Source organism: Pseudorca crassidens, chromosome X, assembly GCF_039906515.1.
Source record: "Pseudorca crassidens isolate mPseCra1 chromosome X, mPseCra1.hap1, whole genome shotgun sequence".
Lineage (NCBI taxonomy): Eukaryota > Metazoa > Chordata > Mammalia > Artiodactyla > Delphinidae > Pseudorca > Pseudorca crassidens.
This window is the reverse complement of record NC_090317.1, coordinates 58,184,436-58,210,693: the sequence shown is the minus strand read 5'-3', so window position 1 is coordinate 58,210,693 and position 26,258 is coordinate 58,184,436. Positions and strand designations below refer to the sequence as shown.

Genomic DNA, 26,258 nt, shown 5'->3' with positions numbered 1-26,258 from the left:
GCTGTTTCTTTAATTTCTCTTTCTGATCTTTTGTTGTTAGTGTATAGAAATGGAACAGATTTCTGTGTATTCATTTTGTATCCTTCCAGTTTACTGAATCAATTGATGAGGTCTAGTAGTTTTCTGGTAGCATTTATAAGATTTTCTATGTATAGTATCAAATGTATAGTATCATGTCATCTGCAAACAGTGACAGTTTTGCTTCTTCTTTTCCAATTTGGATTCCTTTTATTTCGTTTTCTTCTCTGTTTGCCATGGCTAGGACTTCCAGAACTATGTTGAATAAAAGTGACAAGAGCAGACATCCTTGTCTTGTTGCTGATCTTAGAAGAAATGCTTTCAGCTTTTCACTGTTGAGTATGATGTTAGCTGAAGGTTTGTCACATATAGCCTTTATTATATTGAAGTTTGTTCTTTCTTTGCTCACTTTCTGGAGAGTTTTTATCATAAATGGGTGTTGAAAGCACTTAGCATTTCTGATTAAAGTGCCTGGGAGGACATATTTTAATATTCCTGTGCTTCACTTTTTCTTTCTGCAAACTAGATCTCTCACATTCTTTACACTTCATTTCTATGTTTCAATTTCTTCTGATTGAATCTGCATCAGAAAACTGGTTAGGCTAATCTATAAGTCATGTTAACTCCTAATCATAATTCAGGTTAGCCAATTTGGTATTTGTTAGCAAGTATATTGTTAGCTATTTGAATCAGAAGAAGCCACTGATATCTGGTTTAAAGCCATCCATAATTTTTATTCTCCATTGATTGAGTCCCTATTATGCATCAGGTGGTTTTTAAGGTTTATAACCTAATGGGAAGAGACAAATAATAAACAGAATTCTTTATTAAAAATTTAAACAGATAAAATGAACTAATATGTACTATTTTGAAAACATGTTTTTGCTGATTTTGTTTTATACTCCATGAGACCAGGATTCTTGTCATAAGAAAAATGGAAACTACGTATAATGATTTAAGTTTTCTTACTTTCTCTGTGCTTAAAAGTTTATTTGTGGATGATTGTCAGTGTGTCATGTTTGTCCTTAATTTTTCAGGTTCTTTAAAAGGACCAATGTAGAATGCATACAACTGTGATTGCATATTTGCATAATATGTGTTTTAATAATGTGACAGTGTACTTGAGTTCATTTGAATGCTCATAAACTCAAATGAATGCAACACTTAGTGTACTTATTCATAATCTTGTTATTTGTCTAGTGTGATAATGTTGAACATTAGAATGAAATAAAAAACCTTCAAATGCCTATAATAGACTTAAAAGTTCAGTGTTTTAGAGTTTATATTTGGTCCAGCATCCAGTGGTGTGTCTGTAAAGCAGCTCTTCATAAACAAAACAAAATAAAAAAGAAAACCTCTGATTTATAACATTTGCCAATTTCTATGGTGTAAATATTCCCACAATGGCTGATTTCAAGTTAACAACAGCTTAACACTTGGCTCACAGAATTACTGTATATTTAACAATTATCTCTAGTTTGAGCAAGACAACACTCTCCTTTGAAAGCATTACATGAAATATGAAATGTTTATCAAATCAAACTTTCTATGCCAATATTCTCCCATATCCATTAAGCAAATCAAACAAAATCTTTTCAAAGAAGTTTACCTATTATCTTTTATTTCTTCAGAAAGGCATAACATGTGAGTCAAAGTTTGAGAAGTCTCTATAAAATGAATGAATAATTAGTTTCTTTGACAATTGATATTATACCAGCTTAACATAGAATAAAGTCAAATTGGAAAGAGCATAATTTCATTTGTGCCTTTTTCTTCTACCACTGTGTAAATATTTCTACCCTAGTGTGAAAAAAGTTAGGTGATTAGAGGTGTTGACTCCTGCAAATATCCTTAGATAGTGAAAGTTAACGCAAGGTAGGCTAGACCTGGCTTTGTCTTTTTCATTTCCTTTTCACAGGTAGGAGAGAAAATCATAGCTTTTTAGAGCTCTGAGAAGTGATGTGACTTTTAGAAACTTAGAATCTACAGAAAATATATATTTGCTTATGGTTTAATAAATTTCCCCACCTCCATGGTGGTAAACAGTTAACAAAGTATCTTAGGCAGATGCATAGCACATACCTACTATAGCAACACTATTCAATATAGTAGCCACTAGCCACATGTGGCTATTTCAATTTAAATTAATTAAATAAAATGAAAACTTCAGTTCCTCGGTTTCAACTAGCCACATTTCAACTTCTCAATAGTCACATGGTTCTTGACTACTATATTAGATAGCACAGGTAAGGAACATTTGCGTCACTGAAGAAAATTTTATTGGACAGCACTGTTCTAGAGCATTAGAGAGGATGGTTGGAAAGTTCAGAATCCCTAGTAATCTTTGGCAAAAAAGGATAATACAGATTGAAAAAATCAGCAAGTGGATTGCAATTAGCCTTGAATTTGCCAGAAATGATAGCTATTGCTGAATATTGTCTTACTCCATTATTACTGTCATCTTTTTCTATTAGGAAACAGAGAGCAAGAACACAGCATTCACTGATTTAGCAAAGGTCTAATATGTGTAAAGGATCATGTTACATTGCTTTATCAAAAACACAAAATGAAACAGGCAGATACCCCATCCCCCAAATAATTTATAGAATTATATACTGTTTCTGGCTAGAGCCATCATAGTTTGTCAGCTAAGTAAGATGCATTGAGAAGATTTCACTGGAGGCAGTATGGCATGATGCGTAAGAGCACAAGCTCTGAAGTCAGATTGTCTGCCTGTATTTGAATCCTGGTTTCAAAATTTCTTTTTATATGACTTTAGGAAAATGAATTAACCTGCCTGCATCTCAGTTTGCCTTATTTCCCAATGAAATGGGGATAATAATTGTACCTACTTCACAGTGTTAACAAAAGACTTCAATGAGACAAACTTGTTAACACACTTAGAGCACTGTCTGACATCTAGTAAATACTCAGTATATATATTACCTAATATTATTTTCTTTTATTATGTTTTATACTTGTTTTCTTTTATTATGTTTTCTATACTCACATAGAAATAGTAATAAGTAGAAACCAAAATCATGGCAAAGAGCTACCCTGAGAAAGAAGTAGCTTTCCCTATATACATTTGTCTGTGCAACTTCTTATCAGTACCAGGACCAAGGGTTCCCCACCATTAGATGCATATACAGGTATTGGACCCGCCCTCTAGAGAGCATCTGTTCATGTGCAATGGCTGTTTAGATCTCAGTGCCACAAAGGAAAAGTTAGGAATCTGGTGGGAACTGGAGAGAGGTGCCCATTCTGATATCAAAATTGATCTAATTTGTATTTTATTTTAACTTATCTTTAAATTTTTATATGTGGATTATTTAGTCTTTAGTCTGAACTATGAGAATCTACACACCATATGAAGACACCCATAGGCCTTTCTTTCATCCTCAATGGGTATATTAGTCACTCAATAAATGTTTGTTGCATGAATGAATGAAAACTAATGATTCATCGGATATTAAACTTTGAGGAGTGTTTTCAACATAAATGATCATTAGTGATACAGACGTTAATTCCCAAGCTGGAAAAGACATTATAAGTTGCAAACAAATCTTTTTTTGGTTTTGGTTTTGTGGTTGTTGTTTGCTTCTGTTTTTTGGCCAGAAACTAGTTTGGGAATATTGTTATGCCAGGCACATAGTCTTTAGGTCTGGCTCAGATCCCTTTACTGTTGGCTCAGATATTATCATTTGTAGCTAATAACTAATATAACTATAACATGAATTGAAAATTGCATTATGATCATTAGGCTTTCAAAGTTTTCATCCTTCAGTTATATTACTCAATGTGACAAAATCCTGAGAGCAGAATAGGTAAAATACCTGACTGATATGAAAATATATTTTCCTACATTTAAATATTTTATAATACAGTTTTTCTGTATTTGTGGGAAACTTTGTCATATCAGTGTGCCATAGTTTTCTCTGATAACAAATTTAAGAAATTTAAGTAGGAAGCTGTTATTTAGCTGTTTACCAGTATCATCTGATTAGCTGTGTTTTTTGTTTAGCTGAGCAGCTGGCAATTAATGAATTGATTGGAAATTGTCACAAGGCAATGGCATTAGCACGTGAACATCTGGTATTAAAATTAGTCAACACAGAGAGGGTTTTTTGTGATAATTCAAATTCACTGAAAAAATCACTAGTTGAGTCTTATTCTAAGTGCTCTGTGGAAAGACAAAGCTATTACTGTTTTTAGAACGTGAGATGAAGATGCATTGAGTGAGAATTAAGGTGAGTGTGTGTGTGTGTGTGTGTGTGTGTGTGTGTGTGTGTGTTTGGATGGGTGGCAGAGGCCCAAGCCTACAACATAATTTGCAAGCCATACATATTCCCACTGAACTATCCATTCTCCCACTCGAGGTCATTTACATGCTATGAACAGATATTATGGCTGATTCTCTTCAGCTGTCAGCCTCTTCCAGAACAAGTTTCAAATTGAAGAGGTGGAAGGGTCCTTTGTCCAAATATTACATAGGTCACAGTTAGGGCATGCTTATGATTTTGGACTTTCTCATGGTTACATGTTCCAGTTGTACCCCCCTCATCTGTCTGTTTTTTTCTAAATTCATAAAAACCCTGCCATATCCATCTGTGTTAACTTAAATACATTTGTATATTGTTGATTGTGGAACACATACTAATTCTTAAACTGATTCATAAAAATTCATAAAGTATCATGCATCCAATAGTATTCAAAGATAATAAATCTGAGCATCAAATTCTTCCTCAGGACTAATGGTAACCCAAGTTAGCAACAACAATGAACAAACTTCTTATTTTCTTGTTCCTGATTTTATTATTTAAGTCTGTCAAATTAAAATCTGTTCTGTTTCTGCATAACTCTGGTGACAGTACAGAAGGAACACATCAATTAAATATGAAATATCAAGACAAATGCATGAATAAAATATCTAGCATTCAGATAAACTTCCAAAAGCCACTCCTAAGCAGCGAAATGCCATTAAATCCTTTAGAACTCATTAATAGATTAACATTTGGAAGAGTAATTGCAGTGAGAGTTGAATTCCAATTAAATAAAAATACAAATTGTATGTTACATAACCCCACTGAATGCTTGAGAAGAATCAGTATCATAAAACATCAGAGGTACAATTTAACATTGAGATAGGTGTTTTTAAAAGGCAACTACGCACATGAACACATACATATAAACACGTTTAATATGCATGTATTAGTACTTCACAAGTTCTACGTATATTATACTTCCAAAGATGTAAAGAAATACATTGAGATGAAATAAAGGATCTCCATGAAAATGGGCAGAATTGATACCTTAGTGCCAACAAACTAAAGCCTTTACCAAACTGACTGTGTTAAACCTTGTATAAAACTGATTATTCTCAGCTTTGACCCTGTTTTTTATTAAGGTTCAAATGTACTTTCAAATGATTTAATATGATGAACATCTCCTTTGAACATATGTACCCCCAAAAAAGGGAAACAGTGTGATAGAAAAGGGAATAATAGGTACTAATTAAAAATGTTTTCTATAATGACTCTTTCTTCTTAGGCACAAGCCTTGAACTATGTATGTATATGCTAGAATTTGAGTTATTATTGCAGATAATTTTACTAATTTCAGGGGAAAGTGGGGATTGATTGGGTAAGTATGTATCAGTTTTGGAAATCTCCCTCCTTTGCTACTTTGACTGAATATGGAGAAAACTTCTGCAGTGTTTCAGAAGAGCTACAGCTGTTTTTGATGGGGCACAAATGAAATACATGAAGAGTAACAGTGTTGTAAAACTCATAAATGCCAAACAAAATTATGTCATCAATGAGTAAAATGGAGTTATAGATTTGCAATTTTCCTTTTTAAATGCCCTTATTGATTTGTTGCAAATACTGTTAACCCTGTATTTGGCAAATGGTGAAGACATTATCACTTGTGTTCTCATTTGTAATAAAACAGATTAACTTGCTGTGAAAATTTAACGAGACTGAGACACAACAGTAGCCACCTAATGAACCAAAACACATTGCAGTTAAGTAGCTAAATAGATGCATACTGATTACAGGGCTGAAAAATGGATCTGCTTACTTGCAAAGTAGAAATTGTTTATAGAACTATTCATTATTTTAGGCAAAATTAAACATTCCCAGTTTCCTACAGATTTTTCTTCTTTTTTGAGGTACACAGGCCTCTCACTGTTGTGGCCTCTCCCATTGCGGAGCACAGGCTCCGGACGCACAGGCTCAGCAGCCATGCTCACGGGCCCAGCCGCTCCGCGGCATGTGGGACCTTCCCGTACGGGGGCACGAACCCGTGTCCCCTGCATCGGCAGGTGGTCCCCTGCATCGGCAGGTGGACTCTCAACCACTGTGCCACCAGGGAAGCCACAGATTACTTTTTTAAACCCACCTAATTCTTAATCAGTATGAGGCACTGGATTCATCTAATGTTGTTTACATGGTGAAAAAAGTCTGTGAAAAAAGTCTGTGAAAAAAGTCTGACCTCTTAGGAAACAATAACAATGAATTGAACCTTGATCGAATTTGGAAAGTGCAGCCTACAAAATATTAAAGCAGAAATATGACTTTATGCAAAATGCTACTGTAGCTCTAAGTCATGTTTTCAAAGTTAATTTATTTTTCCACCTAATGTAATGTTCAAAATGTCAAAGAAAGTGTTTAAGAGTAATTATTTGAGTTCATATTATTTGTTCATATGAAAATTTTAAACATTTTGGAGGATTCCTCTTTATAGCATTGTATTTTTTCTCATTATTTATAGTACTTTCTATTTGTGTAGATGTTCTTCCAATTTTTAAAAAATTCAGTATGAGCTTTCATTTTATAAGCAGGGTGAGCAAGATCAAGTATCACTGTCACTTGAATTCTCTTGCTTTTCCAAACCATCAACTTTATGAATCACTCCCAAATTTTCCATTTTTATTATGGCAGCATATATTGCTGTGTATTATTCCTGTTTGCCACTACACAGTGATTTTGTTTGTTCAGTTCTATTTTTGCTCAGTAACTGCTGTACTTTGTCTCTATCCATTCACTTACAGGTCCATTAGAGATAAACATAGCTATTAAATTACATATTTTTCAGCAAATATCCAATGTTAGAATTCAAAGACTGAATGGGCATAGTTTAGCATAGAATCATTGAAACTACACAACAGTGAAAAGCAAAAAATAATTTTGACCTCATATATGAAATTCCTTTCGTAAGGGTGTGTGTGTGTATGTACACGTGCTATTTAGGGATTATATTTTTAATCACTACACTTCAGGTTGAATTTCACAGCTGATGAACTACTAGTCTTTTCAAAAAGTAAAACAATGTGGTATAAATTCTATATATAATTTGCTGCCCATCTCCATACCTTCCCTCCAAAATACAAATATAATTATTTGGAAAAAAATGATTCTCTTCTGCTTTGCTTATATTGTCTTTTGATCTTGCCCTGTGTACATAGTATTGCAACTGTATACTTAACTGTATACTAAATATATATTTCTCTGTCTTAAAACATTGTTTTTGAAGCATGACAAAAGTCATAGAGCCTTTAAGGTGTAGTATATATTTACAATTATTGGTATTTAATAACTATATCATATTGTAGCTAATATACACAAAGTCTGCTGTTCATTTCATTAAAATTATCAAATGTTAGCTAAATGCTAAATAATAATATATAAAACAACATTAAAAATGAACATACTACATTGATGACTGTATTAGTTCTTTATTGTTTCTGTAACAAATTATGACAAATTAAGTAGCTTAAAACAATGCAAATTTATTATATTATAGTTCTGTAGGTCAGATGTCTGACATGGCTATCATTGAGCTAAAATCAAGCTGCTGGAAAGAGTGCATTTCTTTCTGTAAGCTCCCAATAAAGAATCGATTTCCTTGCCTTTTCCAGCTTATCTCTCTGACCATTCTTCCATAATCATATCTTCCTCTGACTTTCCTTTCTGCCCCAAGATAATCCAGTATAATAGCTCTATCTCAAGGTTCTCAGTCACATCTGAAAAGTCCATTTTGCCATGTAAGATAACATATTCACAGGCTCTAGCTCTTAGGATATGGACTAAACATCTTTGGCAGGGCAGAGAGGCACTATTCTCTCTGCCACAATGATAGACATTGCAAAATGCTAATTTCCACTAATGAAATAATAACCTTTAACTCTCATAATATTAATTTTGCATTAAGCAGTTTTCCTTTAAGGAGTTTATCTGTTTTGGGCCTCTTGTGCAAAATCATTGTGAAAATGTATAAGCACATATTTGACAAACTAATTTTTAATGTTATGATTAGAATACTGAGGTTGTAATTACACATAATTAGACAGAACATTTAATTTAAGAAATTTATTATGGATTAATTAAATATTTTATAGAATAAACATTCTCTGTCCCAGCATATATATCACTGAGTCACATTTATTGCATATATGGATAAACACTACAATGTGTTTTTTTTTTTACATCTTTATTGGAGTATAATTGCTCCACAATGGTGTGATAGTTTCTGCTTTACAACAAAGTGAATCAGCTATACATATACATATGCCCCCACATCTCTTCCCTCTTGCGTCTCCCTCCCTCCCACCCTCCCCATCCCACCCCCCAGGTGGTCACAAAGCACCAAGCCCATCTCCCTGTGCTATGCGGCTGCTTCCAACTACCTATCTATTTTACGTTTGGTAGTGTATATATGTCCATGTCACTCTCTCACTTTGTCACAGCTTACCCTTCCCCCTCCCCATATCCTCAAGTCCATTCTCTAGTAGGTCTGTTGTTTATCCCTGTCTTACCCCTAGGTTCTTCATGACATTTTTTTCTTAGATTCCATATATATGTGTTAGCATACGGTATTTGTTTTTCTCTTTCTGACTTACTTCACACTGTATGACAGACTCTAGGTCCATCCACCTTACTACAAATAACTCAATTTCATTTCTTTTTATGGCTGAGTAATATTCCATTGTATATATGTGCCACATCTTCTTTATCCATTCATCTGATGATGGACACTTAGGTTGTTTCCATCTCCAAGTTATTGTAAATAGAGCTGCAATGAACATTTTGGTACATGATTCTTTTTGAATTATGGTTTTCTCAGGGTATACACCCAGTAGTGGGATTGATGGGTCATATGGTAGTTCTATTTGTAGTGTTTTAAGGAACCTCCATACTGTTCTCCATAGTGGCTGTACCAATTCACATTCCCACCAGCAGTGCAAGAGTGTTCCCTTTTCTCCACACCCTCTCCAGCATTTATTGTTTCTAGATTTTTGCACAGCAAAGGAAACCATAAACAAGACTAAAAGACAACCCTCAGAATGGGAGAAAATATTTGCAAATGAAGCAACTCACAAAGGATTAGTCTCCAAAATTTATAAGCAGCTCATGCAGCTCAATAACAAAAAACCAAACAACCCAATCCAAAAATGGGTAGAAGACCTAAATAGACATTTCTCCGAAGAAGATATACAGACTGCCAACAAACACATGAAAGAGTGCTCAACATCATTAATCATTAGAGAAATGCAAATCAAAACTACCATGAGATATCATCTCACACCAGTCAGAATGGCCATCATCAAAAAATCTACAATGTGTTTTTTTAATTGATCAAATTAACTAAATGATTTTCAGATTTATTCATCAGTTTGTGATGCATAAGCACAGTGAATAACTTCAGAGTTTTTAGCAATATTAATTATCACAAAAGTCCTGAGAACCATAACCATTACTGTTGAGATATATAAAAGAAATGTTATTTTTATTCAAATTCATAGTTTAAAACTATAAAAATCTAAACAATACTAATGAACTGATATTGATAGGTCTTAGTGTTAGTTTCAAAAACCCATCGTTGTGTCCTGTGACTATCAAACTATTTTGTTTGCAAAATTCAACATGAATTCCTAAGGTCTGATAGATCACAAGTATATTATTGCCATAAGTTTTGTCAGTGCAGAAAGACACAACATGTACCAGGCACCACTATTTGTAAGTTTTATTCCAGGGTTCCAGGTGTTTACCTTTGGGGGATTTTTTACTCAGACAGTAAGCTCACCCTCCAGGTTATGGCCTGAACATTATATCAATGTAGAAGCTTACAATAACAAATTTTCACTAACAATAGTCACTTTACTTCGTAATCCTTGACGTATTTCCTAGGAAAGGAAATGGAAACTAACCTTTCTTATACTCTACCATGTATCTGGCATAGCACTGAGACTTTTCATCTTTTTCTCTTATTTAACCCTCACAATATCCCATTAATTTCCCAAGAACAAAAAAATATGGTTTTGTCTGAAGATATGTGTTTAAGACCAAGTATTATGGATGTATGCACTTTCAGGATGAAAGGTCAACATTTCAAATGTTATGGACTCCACCAACGTGAAAAACTTTGTGCAAGATCACATTTCCTTTTGTGTTTCCTTTTGTGTAAGGAACGGATCCCAGAGAGTCCTTCTCCTGCTCCTTCTCTGGAAGAGAGTCATCGCCCTGGGAGCCAGACCTCCTCCCACCCCAGCAGCAGCGTGTCCAGCTCTCCCTCTCAGATGGATCACCATTCAGAGAGAATGGGTGAGTATCTCACCTGAAGCAAGGAACTGAAAGATAATCTTTCAGGAAATTCTTCATTAGGCAATAGAGAGGGGAGAAAAACCTAGGGGAATTGATGCTTTTTGAAAAGTGGTGATTCTTTATTACAGAAGCAATACGAACAACAAAAAAGGTGTTAGAAGTTTGTTCTCTGGAAGGGGCTTCATTTACTGTATCACTGGATCTCATGGGAACAATTTGATGGGATTTTTGTAGAGTATATGTTAATTCAATATGCTGGTACTTGGCAGCTAGTGTGATACAAATCACTTGCTATATTCACAGCACCCTTTGAATAATGGAAGATAAGATATCCTTTGGACAGTTGATCATGTAAGAGTGATTAAAAAGTGAATCAATATATGATTTGCAATAATCTCAACAATTCAGATCACAAATTTTAACATGATTTTTCCTACGTTTCTTTTTTATTGTTTCAGAAGTCTTACACCACAGACACTATTCCAGAAATATTATAATGTTATTGTCAGTGATCTGGCATATTGGAGACTTGACTCTAGACACAGTCTGGCACTAACTAGCTATGAGATCTTGGGTATGTCACTTAACCACAATGAGTATCTTTACCTAACATATGGATATAATTACTGCTCTGCCTATTGCACTGGAGTTTTATGAGGTCAAATGAAATAATATGTGGAAAAAAACACTTCAGAAATTTAAAGCGCTAAGGAAATGTGAAGGATAAGCACTATTTTTCTCTGTGTGGCTTTACCTTGATTACTTATCATCTCCTGCTGTTTGATCCTACTCAGGTATACAGACATTACCCAGTGCATTCAGCTATAACAAATTCTCATTTGGTATATAATAAGTATGAACAAAGTGAGCTAGGTAAAATCTTCATTAATCTTCTGTACCTACACAATCCAATTTCCTAAGTACCCATTTCCTTTAGGGAAAATAATATCTTCTCTTCTTTTAGTCTTACTATTGGGACATTTTTAATGTAAACTCTAAATTTTTACACTTCATAAGAGTGATTGCTTCAAGACTCTCCAAAATAATGTTTTTATGGGGGAGGAAAGGAATTTGAGGAATTAGGGAAGGTGTTAGGTTCTGGATTTGTGGTGGGGAAGGACAAAGATGATTTCTCTCTTGTGGAAATTCATCCAAGTCTCACTTAGCTTGTCAATATTATATATTCTTTGTAACTATTTAGCTTCATAGTGATCCCAGTGGGTCTCAAATCTGGCTCCCCATTATAATCGCCTATGGAGTATTTACAAATCTGGATGCCCAGGCCACACGCTCAGGGTCTCATTTACCTCGTCTGGAATAGAGCCTAGAAGGAGTGTTCTGTTTTGCTTTTCAATATCTTCTCAGGACATTCTAATGTGCAGCCAGAATTAACCACTGAATTAGAACTTGTAGCTATTGGCCATAAGGGAGTAAATTTAATTCCTGGAAGAGGTGACAGAGGTTTTCTAGCTTTACTCTGTTCTGTGGATGCAGACTAAACTACTAGTTACAATATTGTGTGCAACAGATTCAAGAGAGTCTGAGCAAGACCTGTGGGGGTAGCCAGATGACCATAAAGGAATCAAGAAACATACATTCTTCTATTAGGAAAATCTTTGTACTGATGAGGGAGGGCGGTAGAGAGGAAAAAGAGAGAGAGAATTATTTATTGAGTGCTGGCTAAAAGCAGAGCACACAGGGAAATATGTGTACTCTGTAATAGACATATCGTAAGAGATGTCATACTTAGAAATAAACTATATCCAAAGCAATATAATATTATAAAAAATCTTGACAACATAAAACATTTCTTATTCCACCGGCAGTAATTATACTCTCTATGCACATTCCACAATTGTCCAAGCGTGATAGTGCGATTGTCTATAAGTGAATTAAAAGGTTTGATGATTTTTGGTTTAAAGTGACCATACTTTATTGATAGTGCTATATAACATTTTAATAAAATATAACTAAAGAGAATTAAATGATAAACTGAAATTGACATGTTTTTCCTCTTTCAATATAAATGTCTTGTGAAGAAGCACCTACAATTACCAGAAAATTATATTTTATCTATTAATTTTGCTATATATTTGCAAAAACTCTACAAAGTAAACTAAATTCATAATTATTTTAAACTCATGAGATTAAGTGCAAAATTCTCTCTGAAGCATTTTGGGAAATATATTATTAATTATGGAGGTAAATAACTAATTTGTACATGAATTTCAAAAGAGGAAATATTTTAAATGATTTAAAGAAAATATGTTGGAAATTATATATGTACTATGTATTAATTATACTTTAAAATTCATATGATTAAGCAGCTTATTGATTTTTAAATTGTATGATCAGAACAACAAAAATCTTTTCACTTGTTCAGAAGTAGAAGTGTATAAAATTCATGTTGTTATTGGAGTAAAATAGGTATTTATGTAATGGTTTTCTGCTTTTCTTTTGGGTGTTTTGCAATAAAATTACTCAGTTATATCTCTTATTTATAGTTATGATGCCCAACAATAGAGAGGAACTTATCGTTGATCAGGATAATGGACCAACCATCAAAAAATTCCAAAGGGAAAATAAAGGTAAAATGACTTTTGCTTATTTGATGTACATATAAAGATCAGATACTAACTCAATTAACATTCCATTGCTGTATATTGCATCCACATTTCCCTAAGTCAGAACAGATCCATACTGGCTTTGGATAAATTCTTTTAGTAGTAAAAAAATAATATTTACCTGAAGCTTGTTTATTTGATGTTATAAATAATATATTAGTCCAAAGTTTCTCTGTGCCTATGGTTGGAAACTTTACCCTAAGCCCTTTTATTATGCCTATTCCGAGACATCTGATTCTCTTTTTATTATGTATGCACTTTGTTGACTATATTTAAATGAATCACTATTTGATGGTTATGTTTGAAAAACTTGAGTTACTGTCATAGAGGAGAGATGTTCCCTTCAACACTCAAAAGTGATTTTAAAAGTATATGCTAATTTGGACATTTCAGAGGAAAGTTTAGCAAGCAGCTCCAATCAGGTATTTACCTATAATATTAATAGATATGACATCAATCTGGCTTGTAATCAACTGACAAACGTGTCATTTCTGCACAGTATCCAATTTTTTCTTAGGATATCTGTTTAAAGAAGGTAGGGAAAGTCAGAATTTCAAAGACTTGCTTCCTTGATATGAAAACTGAGTACAACTTTGTTTAAAAGGCTGTAAAGGTAAGAGTAAAGGAAAATATATCAGTATATGTTATAGGCTATGCATTATTACTATCACCATGAGTTAGTAACTCTAAGCTAAAGAACATAAGCTAACATGTAATTTATCAGATCATCAGATGGTCTGATTGTACTTCACTATAGGGTGTATTTTTCCATCTTTAATAAAGATGCTCATAATATACAGAAAAAAACATTCCATGAGCTGAAGAGTTAATGGAGACATTTTTTTTATTTCTTCTCTAGACTGAACTTGCTTTCTAATGACCTAGATGAGCATTTTAGTTAGAATTTGGAATAATGTATAATTTTAATTTCATTGGTCCATTGTTGGTTTCCTTGCCACATATTTTGTCTTTTTTATCCAAACACTGAAAGACTGTACCCTCTGGGGCACCAAGATATAAATGCTTTATTTCAGAAAAGTGGTCAGAATGGAAGTCAGGTTCAGTATATTAAACTACCCAAACTCTTACACAGGTAATGGAATTATAGTTAAAGATGAAATTTCATTCATAACTCAAAAACAATTTGTTCCTGAAACTTCTTTGCTAGCAAGTCATCACTATTTGAAGGACAGCTTGGAAGTAAAGCATATTTTCTAGGAAAATCTCAAGCTGTACATGATACATATGATTCTGTCAGAACTGCAAACCCCATAAGTCAAAATGGCATTTAGGACTGGCCTGTTTGCTGTAGTGTTCAAGTACACACTGCTGTGTCTTATTAAAAATCAGCTAGAGTGCTAGTACAGATGTACAGTAGCCGATTTTCATAAAATACACAGTGGTATGCACTGGCATTTCTGAATCTCTTACTGTGGAATGGCACAGTTATATTCATTTCAAATATGTTGGTCACACATCCTGGTGAGGACATTAATAGACTGGAGTGGCATATTAAACTGTACTTCTCTGGTTATAATGGAAAACTTTCTTTTAAATGAGATTTTCTATGTTAAGTTCTACCAGTTACATTTGTACTTAAAATAAAATATATTTTCCTCAAATAGATTTTAGTTCTTAAAAGGGAATGCAGTTAAAGTAGAAGTCTCAACATTTATTAAGTTTGACAAGTAGGCAGTTTATACAACTGTAGCAAACATATGTTTTCACATCTGTTTTGAGTAATATCGTGATTTTAAAAATGATTTATAGCTCTGGAAATTATAAAATGCCAGCTTTGCTGTTATGTGGACATTTTCAGAAAATGATTAAAGTATGCTTCATGTAGCCCGCCTCTTACTCTACCTTGTAAAATTGGGTGACAGCTAGTGTGACACATATCTCAAATGATAATTTGTATTTTGCCTTACATTTTCATATGCAGACATTTCAAAGTCTATATGATCTGGGCTTTCATGCAGTGAGTTCCATTTAGACTACGTCCAACATGACTTACCAGAATTGCTATTTTAGTTTTGACTCAAGTATTTTGACTAAACTGAATCGTCAATCAAATAAAGCCTTTGATTTTATTTTTCCACAGACTTAGTCAAACAAATTGACCAAATCAATCACATGTTATGACATTGTGTTACATAATTTTTAGCAATCAGTTCTGGGATTCTTTAGAGTAGAGACTTTGGGACTATATACCTTACTTCACCCATGTGGAAGCAAAGGTCCAAAACAAGACCCTCTTCCCTTGGCAGCCACTGGTCTCTCAAACTGCTGTCAGGAATAGGAGCTTTTTGATATTTTGCATTTTGTATTGAATGTATCTATTGAAAACTTTATATGTACAAGAAGTATGATGGTCAAATTTGGAATGCTGTATAAACATTGGAACAATAAATGTATCATCTAGCTACTGAAACATTACATGACTTGAGTCCACTGAAACATTACATTTTAAATCAGTCCACAGTTTACAGATGAAAAGCTAATAGTTTTAACATCCTTTGATCATAAGACTCTAAAGTATATCTCATCTAAAATAAAGGTACTATTGTATTTACTTTTATACAAATAGGCTAATTCAGTTTAGAGGAGGGCTTGGGCTATATATTGACACTATAATAATGTAAATACTTTCTATTCAATCAGATGCTTCTCCCTCTTAATCTATTCCTGAGACAATCCCAGATACCACACTAAATCATTTATGGAAGGTGTTTGGAAATGATTATAACCCTGGATAAAATGGAAAATATATCTGATGCATATTATATTTTATGAATAAGAGATACTAAAGTATTGCACCAACTAAAATATAAACATCATTACAAATAAACTTATGATGACATTAAAATACATAAAGGAAAGTGAAAGATAAAATTTTGTGCATTTTATGCCATTCTGTGATTCCAAATAGAAATGAGAGAAAGAAGAAACATATCTTACTGGAAATTTTCTTCGAATTGCCTTCATTTTTAAAACTTTTTATTTAGAAACAGTTGTGGACTCAAATTAAGTTCCAAAAAGAATACATAAAGATCTTGTGTAAACCCTTCAACCAGTTTCCCTCAATGGCAAAATCTTATATAATCTTACCCCGATATGAAAATCAGAAGTTTTACATTGCTATGTCCACAGGTGTTACTCAAATTTCACCAGTTTTACATGAATTCATTGGTGTGTATGTCTGCATGTATCCTTCTATGGAATTTTATCACATGTTTAGATTTGTATAACCACCAGCACAATCAAGATATAGGACTGCTCTATCACCACAGGGATGTCTCTCCTGCTATTCCTTTATTGTCTCCTCTGCACTCCATGATCCCTAACCCCTGAAAACCACCGTTTTCCATCTTTATAATTCCATCATCCTAAGAATGTTCTAAAATTGGAATCATGCAGTATATGACTTTTTAAGATTGACATTTTTTCACTTAGCAAAATTCCCTTGATATTCGTTCAGATTGTTGCATGTGTCAATAGTTTTTCCTTTTATATTACTGAGTAGTATTCTATGGTATGCATGTACCAGAGTTTGTGTAACCATTTATCCATTGTACGACATCTCATTGTGTCCAGTTTTTGTCTATTATTAATAAAACTTCTAGAAACACTTATGTACATGTTTTTATATAGATATAACTTTTAATTTCTCTGGGACAAATGCTCAAGTGATGGGTCATGTGATAAGTGTATGTGTAGTTTTATAACAATCTGCCAAACTCTCTCCCAGAGTGGCTGGATCATTTTTATATCCCCACAAGCAATACATGAGTGGTCCACATTCTCCACATCTTTACTAGCATTTCGTGTGGTCCTTTTTTTAAAAAAAGAAAAAAAAATAGCTCTTCACATAGGTGCATGTAGTGATATCTCATTGCAGTTTTAATTTTCATTTCTCTAAGGGCTAGTGATATTGAACCTCTTGTTTGTATATCACATTTGATGAAATGTCTCTCTTCATGTATTTTCCCCATTTTCCAATTGGTTTGTTTTTATTTTGTTGAATTATGAGAATTCTTTACATATTCTACATACAAGTCCTTTGTCAAATATGTAGTTTGCAAATATTTTCCCCACTCTGTAGCTTATTTTTATAACCTGTTAAAAGGGTCATATGCAGAGCAAAAGTTTTTAATTTTGATGAAGTCCAGTTTGTAATTTTTTTCTGTTATGGTGCTTTTCCTGTCAAGTCTAAAATCTCTTTACCTAGCCTTAGGTTCTGAAGATTTTCTCCTGTGTTTTCTTCTCTGTACTTTATGGTTTTACCTTTTACGTTTATGATCATTATCTCAACTCAAGGTTCTTTTTGTTTTTCTGCTCCAGCACCATTTGTGAAAAAGGCTATTCTTCCTTCATTGAATTGCTGTGGTGATTTATCAAAAATCAGTAATCTGTACTTATTCAGGACTACTTCTTCAGTTTTACCTATGTATCTATCCTTCTACCAGTACCACAGTCTTGATTATTGAAGCCCTATAGTAAGTTTTAATATCTGATAGAGTTACTCCTTCTATTTTATTCTTTTTTTCCAAGATTTTCATGGCTATTCTAGAGACTGTGACTTTTCCATATATTTTATAAAAGATAGTATATGTCTATAAAAAAAACTTGATGCGGTTTTGATAGGAATTACATTAAAACTACAGATTAATTTGGGAAAAATGACATCTTTACTATTTTGAGTCTTTCAATACATGAGTACAGTATGTCTTTCCATTTATTTAGGTTTTCTGTCTTTCATCAGCAAAGTTAGCTTTTGGCATACAAGTTCTGTACAAGATTTGTTAAATTCATACCTAAGTATTTCATTGTTTGTATAATTATAAATGGTTTGAATAACTATAAATGTTTTTGTATTCTCAAATTCAGTTTTCACACTACAGCTTTCTTAGTATATAGAAATACTGTTGATTTTTATATGTTGGTCTTGCATCCTGCCATCTTACTTAACCTCACTTATTAGCTCTACAAGTTTTTTGGTTGGTTTTAATCCTTGGGGTTTCCTACATATGCATTCAGGCCATGCCATCTGTAAATAAAAACAATTTATTTCTGCCTTTTTAATTTATGGGAATTTAATTTCTTTTTCTTGCCTTATTGTCATGGCTGGGACTTTTAGTACTACATTGAAAAACAGTGATGAATGTGGACTTCCTTCACTTCTTTCTGATTTTAGCAGGAAAATGTTCAATTTTTCAACATTATGTATGATATTATCTGTAGATTTCTTTGTAGATACTCTTTATCTAGTTGAGGTAATTTAGCTCTGCTCTTAATTGGCTGAAAGTTTGTATTATGAATGAGTGTTGCATTTTGTCAAATGAATTTTCAGCCTATGTTTATAGGATAGTATTATTATTTTTTTAATTTTTAGCTTGTTGATATGGTGAAATACATTGATTGATTTTTCAATGTTAAACCAGCCTCACACACCTGGAATAAATCATACTTGGTTACGGTGTGTAATTCTTTTTATATATTGTGGGATTTTGTTAGCTAATATTTTGTTTGCAATTTTGCATCTATATTCAGGAGGGATTGACCTACAGTCTGTTTTTGACAATGGCTTTGTATTTAGTGTCAGAGTAACACTTGTCTCATAAAATGAATTGGGAAGGATTTCTTCTCTTTCTTGGAAGAAATTATGTAGAATTGGTGTCAATTCTTTTTAAAATGCTTGGTTAGGATTATTCAGTGAAACCATTTGGGTGCAAAAGTTACATTTTGGGGATAATTAAAAATTCTGGATTAAATTTCCTTAACAGTCATAGGAATACTCAGACTATTTTTCCTATTAAGCAAGTTTTGGTAGTCTGTGTTTTTAAAGAGTTAATCTGTTTAATCTAACTTATTGAATTTATGTGCATAGTACTGTTTGTAGTATTCCTTGTTATCCTTTTGATATCTGTGGAATACTGATAATGGTAATTTGTGCCTTCTCTTTTGTATTTGTCATTCCAGCTAGAGGTTTTCAAATTTTATTCATCTTTTCAAAATATCAGCTTTTGTTTCTTTGATTTTCTTTATTGTTCCTTTGCTTACAATTTCATTTATTTCTGCTCTTACCTTTATTAGTGCCCTTTTCTGCTTGGTTTGTTTAATTTGCTCTTCTTTTTTGTAGTTTCTTAAAGTGGGAGCTTAGATAACTTATTTTACCCCTTTCTCTTCTCTAATATGAGTATTTAATATTATAAAATTTCTTCTCAGTACTGGTTTAGCTAAGTTTTACTAATTTTGATATGTTGTATTTTTATTTTCATTCAGTTCAAAGTGTTTCATAAGTATTTACTCATAATTTTCTCTTTCTGTTGTTCTTTATTTCTTCTTGATGTTCAAATTTTCCTTCTCTTATTTCCTTTTTGTTTAGACAATTTTCTTTAGCCATTCTTTTAAAGTAAGTTGGCTGGCAACAAATTCTCTTAGTTTTCCTTCATCTGAGAATTTCTCCATTTCCCTTTCATTCCTGAAGGATATTTTCACCAGATGCATAATTCTGGGTTGATGATTATTTTTTCAGCACTTGAAAAATGGTGTCCCATTTCCTTCTGGCTGCCATGGTTTCTGATGAGAAATCCACTGCTGTTTGAACTGCTTTTCCTCTGATAGGTAATGGCTGACTACTTTCAAGATTTTTTCTTTGTCTTTGGTTTTAGAAGTTTGACTTTGATGTGTCTTGGTGAAGATTTCTTTGGATATATCCTGTTTGGAATTTGTTCAGCTTCTTGAGTCTGTAAGTGCATGTCTTTTGACAAATTTGGGAGGTTTTGGGACCTTATTCCTTTGAGTAGATTTTTTAGCCTTGACCTCTTTCTCCTCTCCTTCTAGGACTCCAATGACACAAACGTTGGATCTTGTGTCATAGTTCCACATACCGCTGTAGCTCTTTTTCTCTCTCTCTTTTTTTTTCCAAAGTGTGTTTTCTCCCTCTTGTTCAGATTAAGAAATTTCTATATTTCTATTTTTAAGTTCACTGATTCTATCATCTGCCCTCTTCACTCTATGTATTGAGCCTGTCCATTGAATTTTAAAATTTTGGTTATTTTAGTTTTCAGTTCTAAAATGTCCATTTGCTTCTTTTTGAACATTTTTATTATTATTTTTTTGCTGTAACTTTCCATTTCTTTGCTGATATTTTCTATTCTTTCATTTGTTTCACACATCTTTGTAATTGTTCATCGAAGTATTTTTATAATGACAGCTTTAAAATCATCTGTGAAATCTTAGGTTTGGTGGCTGTTCATCGTCTTTAGTCATTCAAGTTGATATATTCCAGGTTCTTGGTTTCACAAGTAACTGTTTTATTGAAACATGGATATTTTAGGTATTATGAAACTCTGGATCTTATTTAAATCTTGCATTTTCTCAGGCGCCTCCTGACACAGCTCTGGTGGGGCAAGGGAGGCAACACTGCCTCATTTCTACCAGGTGTGTATGGGAGTCCAGATTCTCCACTCTGCCTCCATTGAAATCCTGGGGTGAGCTGGTGCTACAGTAGTGCTGGGTGGGGGTAGTAATTCAGGCTCCTTATTCTGTTGATACCACCCTGTCTGGAAGGAGTTACTACTCTCCATTGTGGCCTTGCCTTACATTGCACATGGCCTCATTCCCACTGAGCAGTGGCAAAAGTCTTGACTTTCCAGTATATCTTCTCTGATACCACCCAAGATGGTAAAGGGTACTGGATAGAAGGTGGAAGTCTAGGCTCTCCATGTAGTCTCTACTGATACTCTGTGTGAGGGGGTGGCCTCATTGCTGCTAAACACTGTTAAATTACTGAAACTCCATTAAGCCTTCTTTTCTGACACCACCCTCACCAGTGGTGGTGGAGTTTGAAGGACATTGGCACAGCTCATTATAGGCTGGGAAGAGCGAAGTTTAGGTTTCCCATTTGGCCTTTGCTGGTGGGGTGGAGGTAGGGCTGCATATTTTTCTGGGGTGTTTGTCTGAAGTAGAGCAGTTATTGTTTAAAAGTTTTTAGTGTTGCTCAACTACCCATTCCTGGTCCTTTGGCTAGAGAAAACACACTTTTCTGGGGGATTTATTTGTCTGTGCCTATTGGTGTTTATGGATTGCTGGCTTTTCGAATAGTCTTCAGGGATATGAGAGGCAAAGAGAGATCCCAGGCTATTCACTACTGTGTTATTCCTCAGGTTCCAATGTCCCTAATTGGTCTACCTTTTCTCTACACATTCAGAGTCTTCTTATATTTGTTTTGCATATAATGTCCAGGGTTCTTAGCTGTACTTAGAGGGAGGAATAAGGAAAAGTATATCTTCTCCATCTTTTGGAGACAGAAGTCCCTTTATCTCTCTTTCATTTAAAAAAAACTGAGATGTACCACATATATAATAAAACTCAACCATGTAACATGTACAATTCGGTGTTTTTCATTATATTCTCATGGTTGTACAAAAATCACTACTATTGAACCCCAGAACATTTTCATAAACCAGAAAAAATCCTGTACCCATTAGTAGTCACTGCGCATTCCCCTTTACACAGGCCCTGAAAATCACTAACCTGATTTCTATCTCTATGGGTTTGCCGAATCTGGATTTTTCATATAAATGAAATCATACAATATGTGGCCTTTTGCAGCTGTCTTCTTTCACTAAGCATAATGATTTCAAGGTTCATCCTTCTTATGTCTGAATATTATTCTATTGTATGGATATGCTACATTTTGTTTAACCGTTCATTAGTTGATGGACATTCAGGGTGTTTCCCTCTTTTGACTATTATAAATAATGCTGCTATGAACATTCGTGTACAGTTATTGTGTCCACTTATGTTTCCATTTGTTTTCTGTGTATACCTAGGAGTTGAATTGCTGGGTCATATATATGGTACCTCTATATTTGACCTCTCGAGAAACTGCAACACTGTTTTCCACAGTGGCTATGGAATTTTATGTTCCCAATAGCAATGTGTGAGTGTTTCAATTCTCCTCCATCCTCTTCAACACTTATTATTATCTGCTTTTTTGATTATAGCCATTCTAGTGGGTATGAAGTGTTATCATGTGGTCTTGACATGCCTTCCCTGATAATGATTTTGTGTATCTTTTCATGTGCTTATTGTCCATTTGCTTATCTTCTTTGAAGAAATATCTAGTTAAGTCCTTTCTTTGTTTTGTATTTTCAAATTGAAATGTTTGTCTTTGATGTTTTCAAGTTTTTTAAGAGTTCTTTATATATTCTGGATACAAGAACCTTGTCAGATATATGATTTTTAAACATTTTATCTCATTCTGTGGTGTGTTTTCACTTTTTTCATAGTATTGTTCATAACAAAGTTTTTAATTTTAATAAAGTTCAACTTATCTATTTTTTTCTTTTGCCATGTATGCTTTTGTTGTCATATCTAAGAATCCTTTACTAAAACCAACTTTCTAAAGGTATACTCCTGTCCTTAGATCTTTGAAGATTAAACCATACTCCTTAAAGATATACTACTAATTCTTTGATCTAAGAGTGTTATTTTAGCTCTCACACTTAAACCTATGATCTCTGTTGAGTTAAGTTTTGTGTTTGGTATTAGGCAGGGAACTATTTTTATTCTTTTGCAGTTGGGTATCCAATGGTCCCAGCACAATTTATTGAAAACACTATTATTTCCCCCATTGAGTTAGCACCCTTGTCAAAAATCACTTGACCATAAAAGTTAAGGGTTTATTTCTGGACTCTCAATTCTATTCCATGATCAATATGTCTATCATTATGCCAGTATTACAATGTCTTGATTACTGTAACCTTATAATAAGTTTTGAAATTTGGGAATATGAGTACTCCAATTTTATTTTTTTTATTTTTTCAAGATTATTTTGGAAATCATGGGTCCCTTATATTTTCATAAGAACTTCATAATCAATTTCTAATAAAATGCCAACAGAAATTTCTATAGGGAGTATACTGGATCTGTAGATCAATTTGGGGTGCATTGCCATCATAACAATATTAATATTTTGATCCATGAACATAGGATGTGTTTCCATTTATTATAGGTTCTCTTTAATTTCTTCAGTAATGTTTTGTAGCTTTCAGAGCATAGTTTTGCACCTGTGTTGCTAAGTTTATTCATATTTTATTTTGAATGTTTTACATTCAATTGTAAATGAAATTGTTTTCTTAATTTCAACAATTTTGAATTGTTCACTGCTAGTGTATAGAAATACATTTTATTTTTCTATATTTAATTTGTATTCATCAGCCTTGTTGAACTTGGCTATTAGCTCTATGGGTTTTCTGTAGATTCTTTAAGGTTTTCTACATATAAAATCATGACATCTGAAAATGAGATTGTTTTATTTCTTCTTTTCCAATCTGTATGCCTTTTCTTTTTCTGACCTAATTCCCCTGGCTACAATGTCCAGTACAATGTTGAATAGAAGTGGTGAGAGTGTAAATCCTTGTCTTTTTTTCCAATCTTAGGGGGAAGGTGTTCAGTCTTTCATCATTAAGTATAATGTTATCAATGGGTTTTTCATATGCCTTTTATCAGACTGAGGAAGTTTCTTTCTAGGTCTAGTTCATTGAATGCTTTACCATGAAAATATGTTAGATATTGTCATATTATTTATCTGCTTCAATTGAGATGATCATGTGGTTTTTGTCCTTTATTCTACTAATAAAATACTTTAGATTGATTTTTGAAAGGAAATTGTTTATAATAATAATAATTATTATTGTTTTATTGTGGTAAGAACATTTAACTTGAAATCTATCCACTTAACAAAATTTTAAGTGCACAATACATTATTTTTATTGTAGGCACAAAGTTGTACAGCATATCTTTGGAATTTATTCATCTTACATAACTGAAACTTTGTGCCCATTGAACAGCAACTTCCCACTCCCCTCCCTCCAGCTCCTGACAAACCACCATTCTCCTCTCTGTTTCTATAAGCTTAACTGTTTTAGATACCTCATATTGTGAAATCATATACTACATGTCTTTCTGTGACTGACTTATTTCACTTAGCATGATGTCCTCCAGTTTCGTCCATGTTGTTGCATACGGTAAGATTTTCTTATTTGTGACTGAATAATTGTCCATTATGTATATATGCCATATTTTCTTTATACATAATATTGTCCATTATGTATATATGCCATATTTTCTTTATACATTCATCCATTGATGGGAATTTATGTTGTTTCAATATCTTGGCTGTTGTAAATAATGCTGTAATGAATTTGGGACTGCAGATATCTCTTCAAGTTCCTGATTTCAATTCTTTTGGATATATACCCAGAATCCATCACATAGTTGTTATTTTTTAATTTTGGGGACCCTCCATACTATTTTCCATATTGACTGCAGCATTTTACTTTCCCACTCAACAGTATACAAGTGTTTCAGTTTCTCCGTATCCTCATAAACATTTGTTATCTTTTTAAAATGACTGTCTTAACAGGTGTAAGTTATATCTCATTTTGGTTTTGATTTGAATTTCCCTGATGATTAGTGAGGTTGACAATATTTTCATATATTTCTTGGCCATTTGTATGTCTCCGTTGGGTAAATGTCTAAGTACTTTTTAAAATCAGGTTATTTGTTTCTCTCTCTCTTTTAAATGGAGTTGTAGGAGTTCCTTCTATATTCTGTATATTAACACCTTAACACATATATAGTTTGCAAATCTTTTCTTCAGTTCTGTAGGTTGTCTTTTTACTATTTTGATTTTTCCTTTGCTGTACAGAAGCTTTTTAATTTGATGCATAACTACTTATCTTTTTGCTTTTGTTGCTTGTGCTTTTGGTGGCATATCCAAGTAATTAGTGCCTAGACCAATGTCATGAAGATTTCCCCCTATGTTTTCATTTAGGAGTTTTACAGTATTGGGTCTTTAATCCATTTTGAGTTGATTTTTGTGTACGGTGTAAGATAAGGGTTTAATTTTATTATTTTTCATGTGGATACCCAGTTTTCCCAGCACCATTTTTGTTGAAGAGACTATTCATTGCCCATTGTGTATTCCTGGCACCTTTGTCAAAGTCAGTTTACCATATATGCATGGGTTTATTTCTGTGTTCCATTGGTCTATATGTCTGTTTTTATGCTAGTTCCATACTATTGATTTCTACAGCTTTGTGATGGGGTTAGTGTTAGGGTTGGGGTTAGGGTTAATTTTAAAGCAGGACTATGATGCCTCAATCTTTGTTCTTCTTTCTTAATATTGCTTTTGCTATTTGGGGTCATTTGTGTTTCTATATGAAGTTTAGAATTGTTTTTTTTTCCTATTTCTATAAGAATACTATTAGGGTTTTGATAGGAATTGCACTGAATTTCTAGATCACTTTGGGTAGTATGAACATTTTAACAATAAAAGTCTTCCAATTACTGAACATGAGATGTTTTTCCTTTTATTTGTGTATTTAATTTCTTTCTTCAATATTTTGTAGTTTTCAGTGTTCAAGTCTTTCACCTCCTTGGGTAAATTTATTCCTAAGTATTTTATTCTTTTTGATGCAGTTGTACTTGGGAATGTTTTCTTAATTTCTCTTTCTTATTGTTCTTTATTAGTGTATTGAAACACAACAGATTTTTGTATGTTGATTTTGAATCCTGGAACTTTAATGAATTTGTTTATTAGTTCTGATAGGCTTTTGGTGGAGTTTTTGGGGTTTTCTACATGTCACATCATGTCATTGCAAAAAGAGATATTTTCACTGTTTTTTTTTTGTGTTGAACTAAACTTTTGTTCCTTGGATAAAGTCTTCTTGGTCATGATGTATAATTATTTTTATGTGTTGCTGAATTTCAATTGCTTGTATTTTGATGAACATTTTTTGCACTTATATTCATAATTGATATTGTTCTATAGTTATTTCCTTTCTTGTGATGTCTTTGTCTAGTTTTAGTATCAGGGAATTACCACTTCATAGGATGAATTGGGAAACTGGCTTTACAGAATTAGCTGGGAAGTGTTCTCTAACTTCATTTTAATCTAACATATTCCATGAGTGGAAAAGTATATTGTACAATTGAGATA

General features: G+C 33.2%; 1 protein-coding gene across 1 annotated transcript in view; it reads left to right on the top strand.

Annotated features, from left to right (window-relative positions):
• DACH2 (dachshund family transcription factor 2) overlaps nucleotides 1-26,258 on the top strand; it is a 617,297-nt gene that overhangs the window by 484,919 nt on the left and 106,120 nt on the right. The window contains exons 7-8 of the mRNA XM_067722703.1: nucleotides 10,487-10,622; nucleotides 13,127-13,210. Of these exons, the coding sequence (XP_067578804.1) occupies nucleotides 10,487-10,622; nucleotides 13,127-13,210 (220 nt within the window). The remainder of the gene's footprint in view (nucleotides 1-10,486; nucleotides 10,623-13,126; nucleotides 13,211-26,258) is intronic.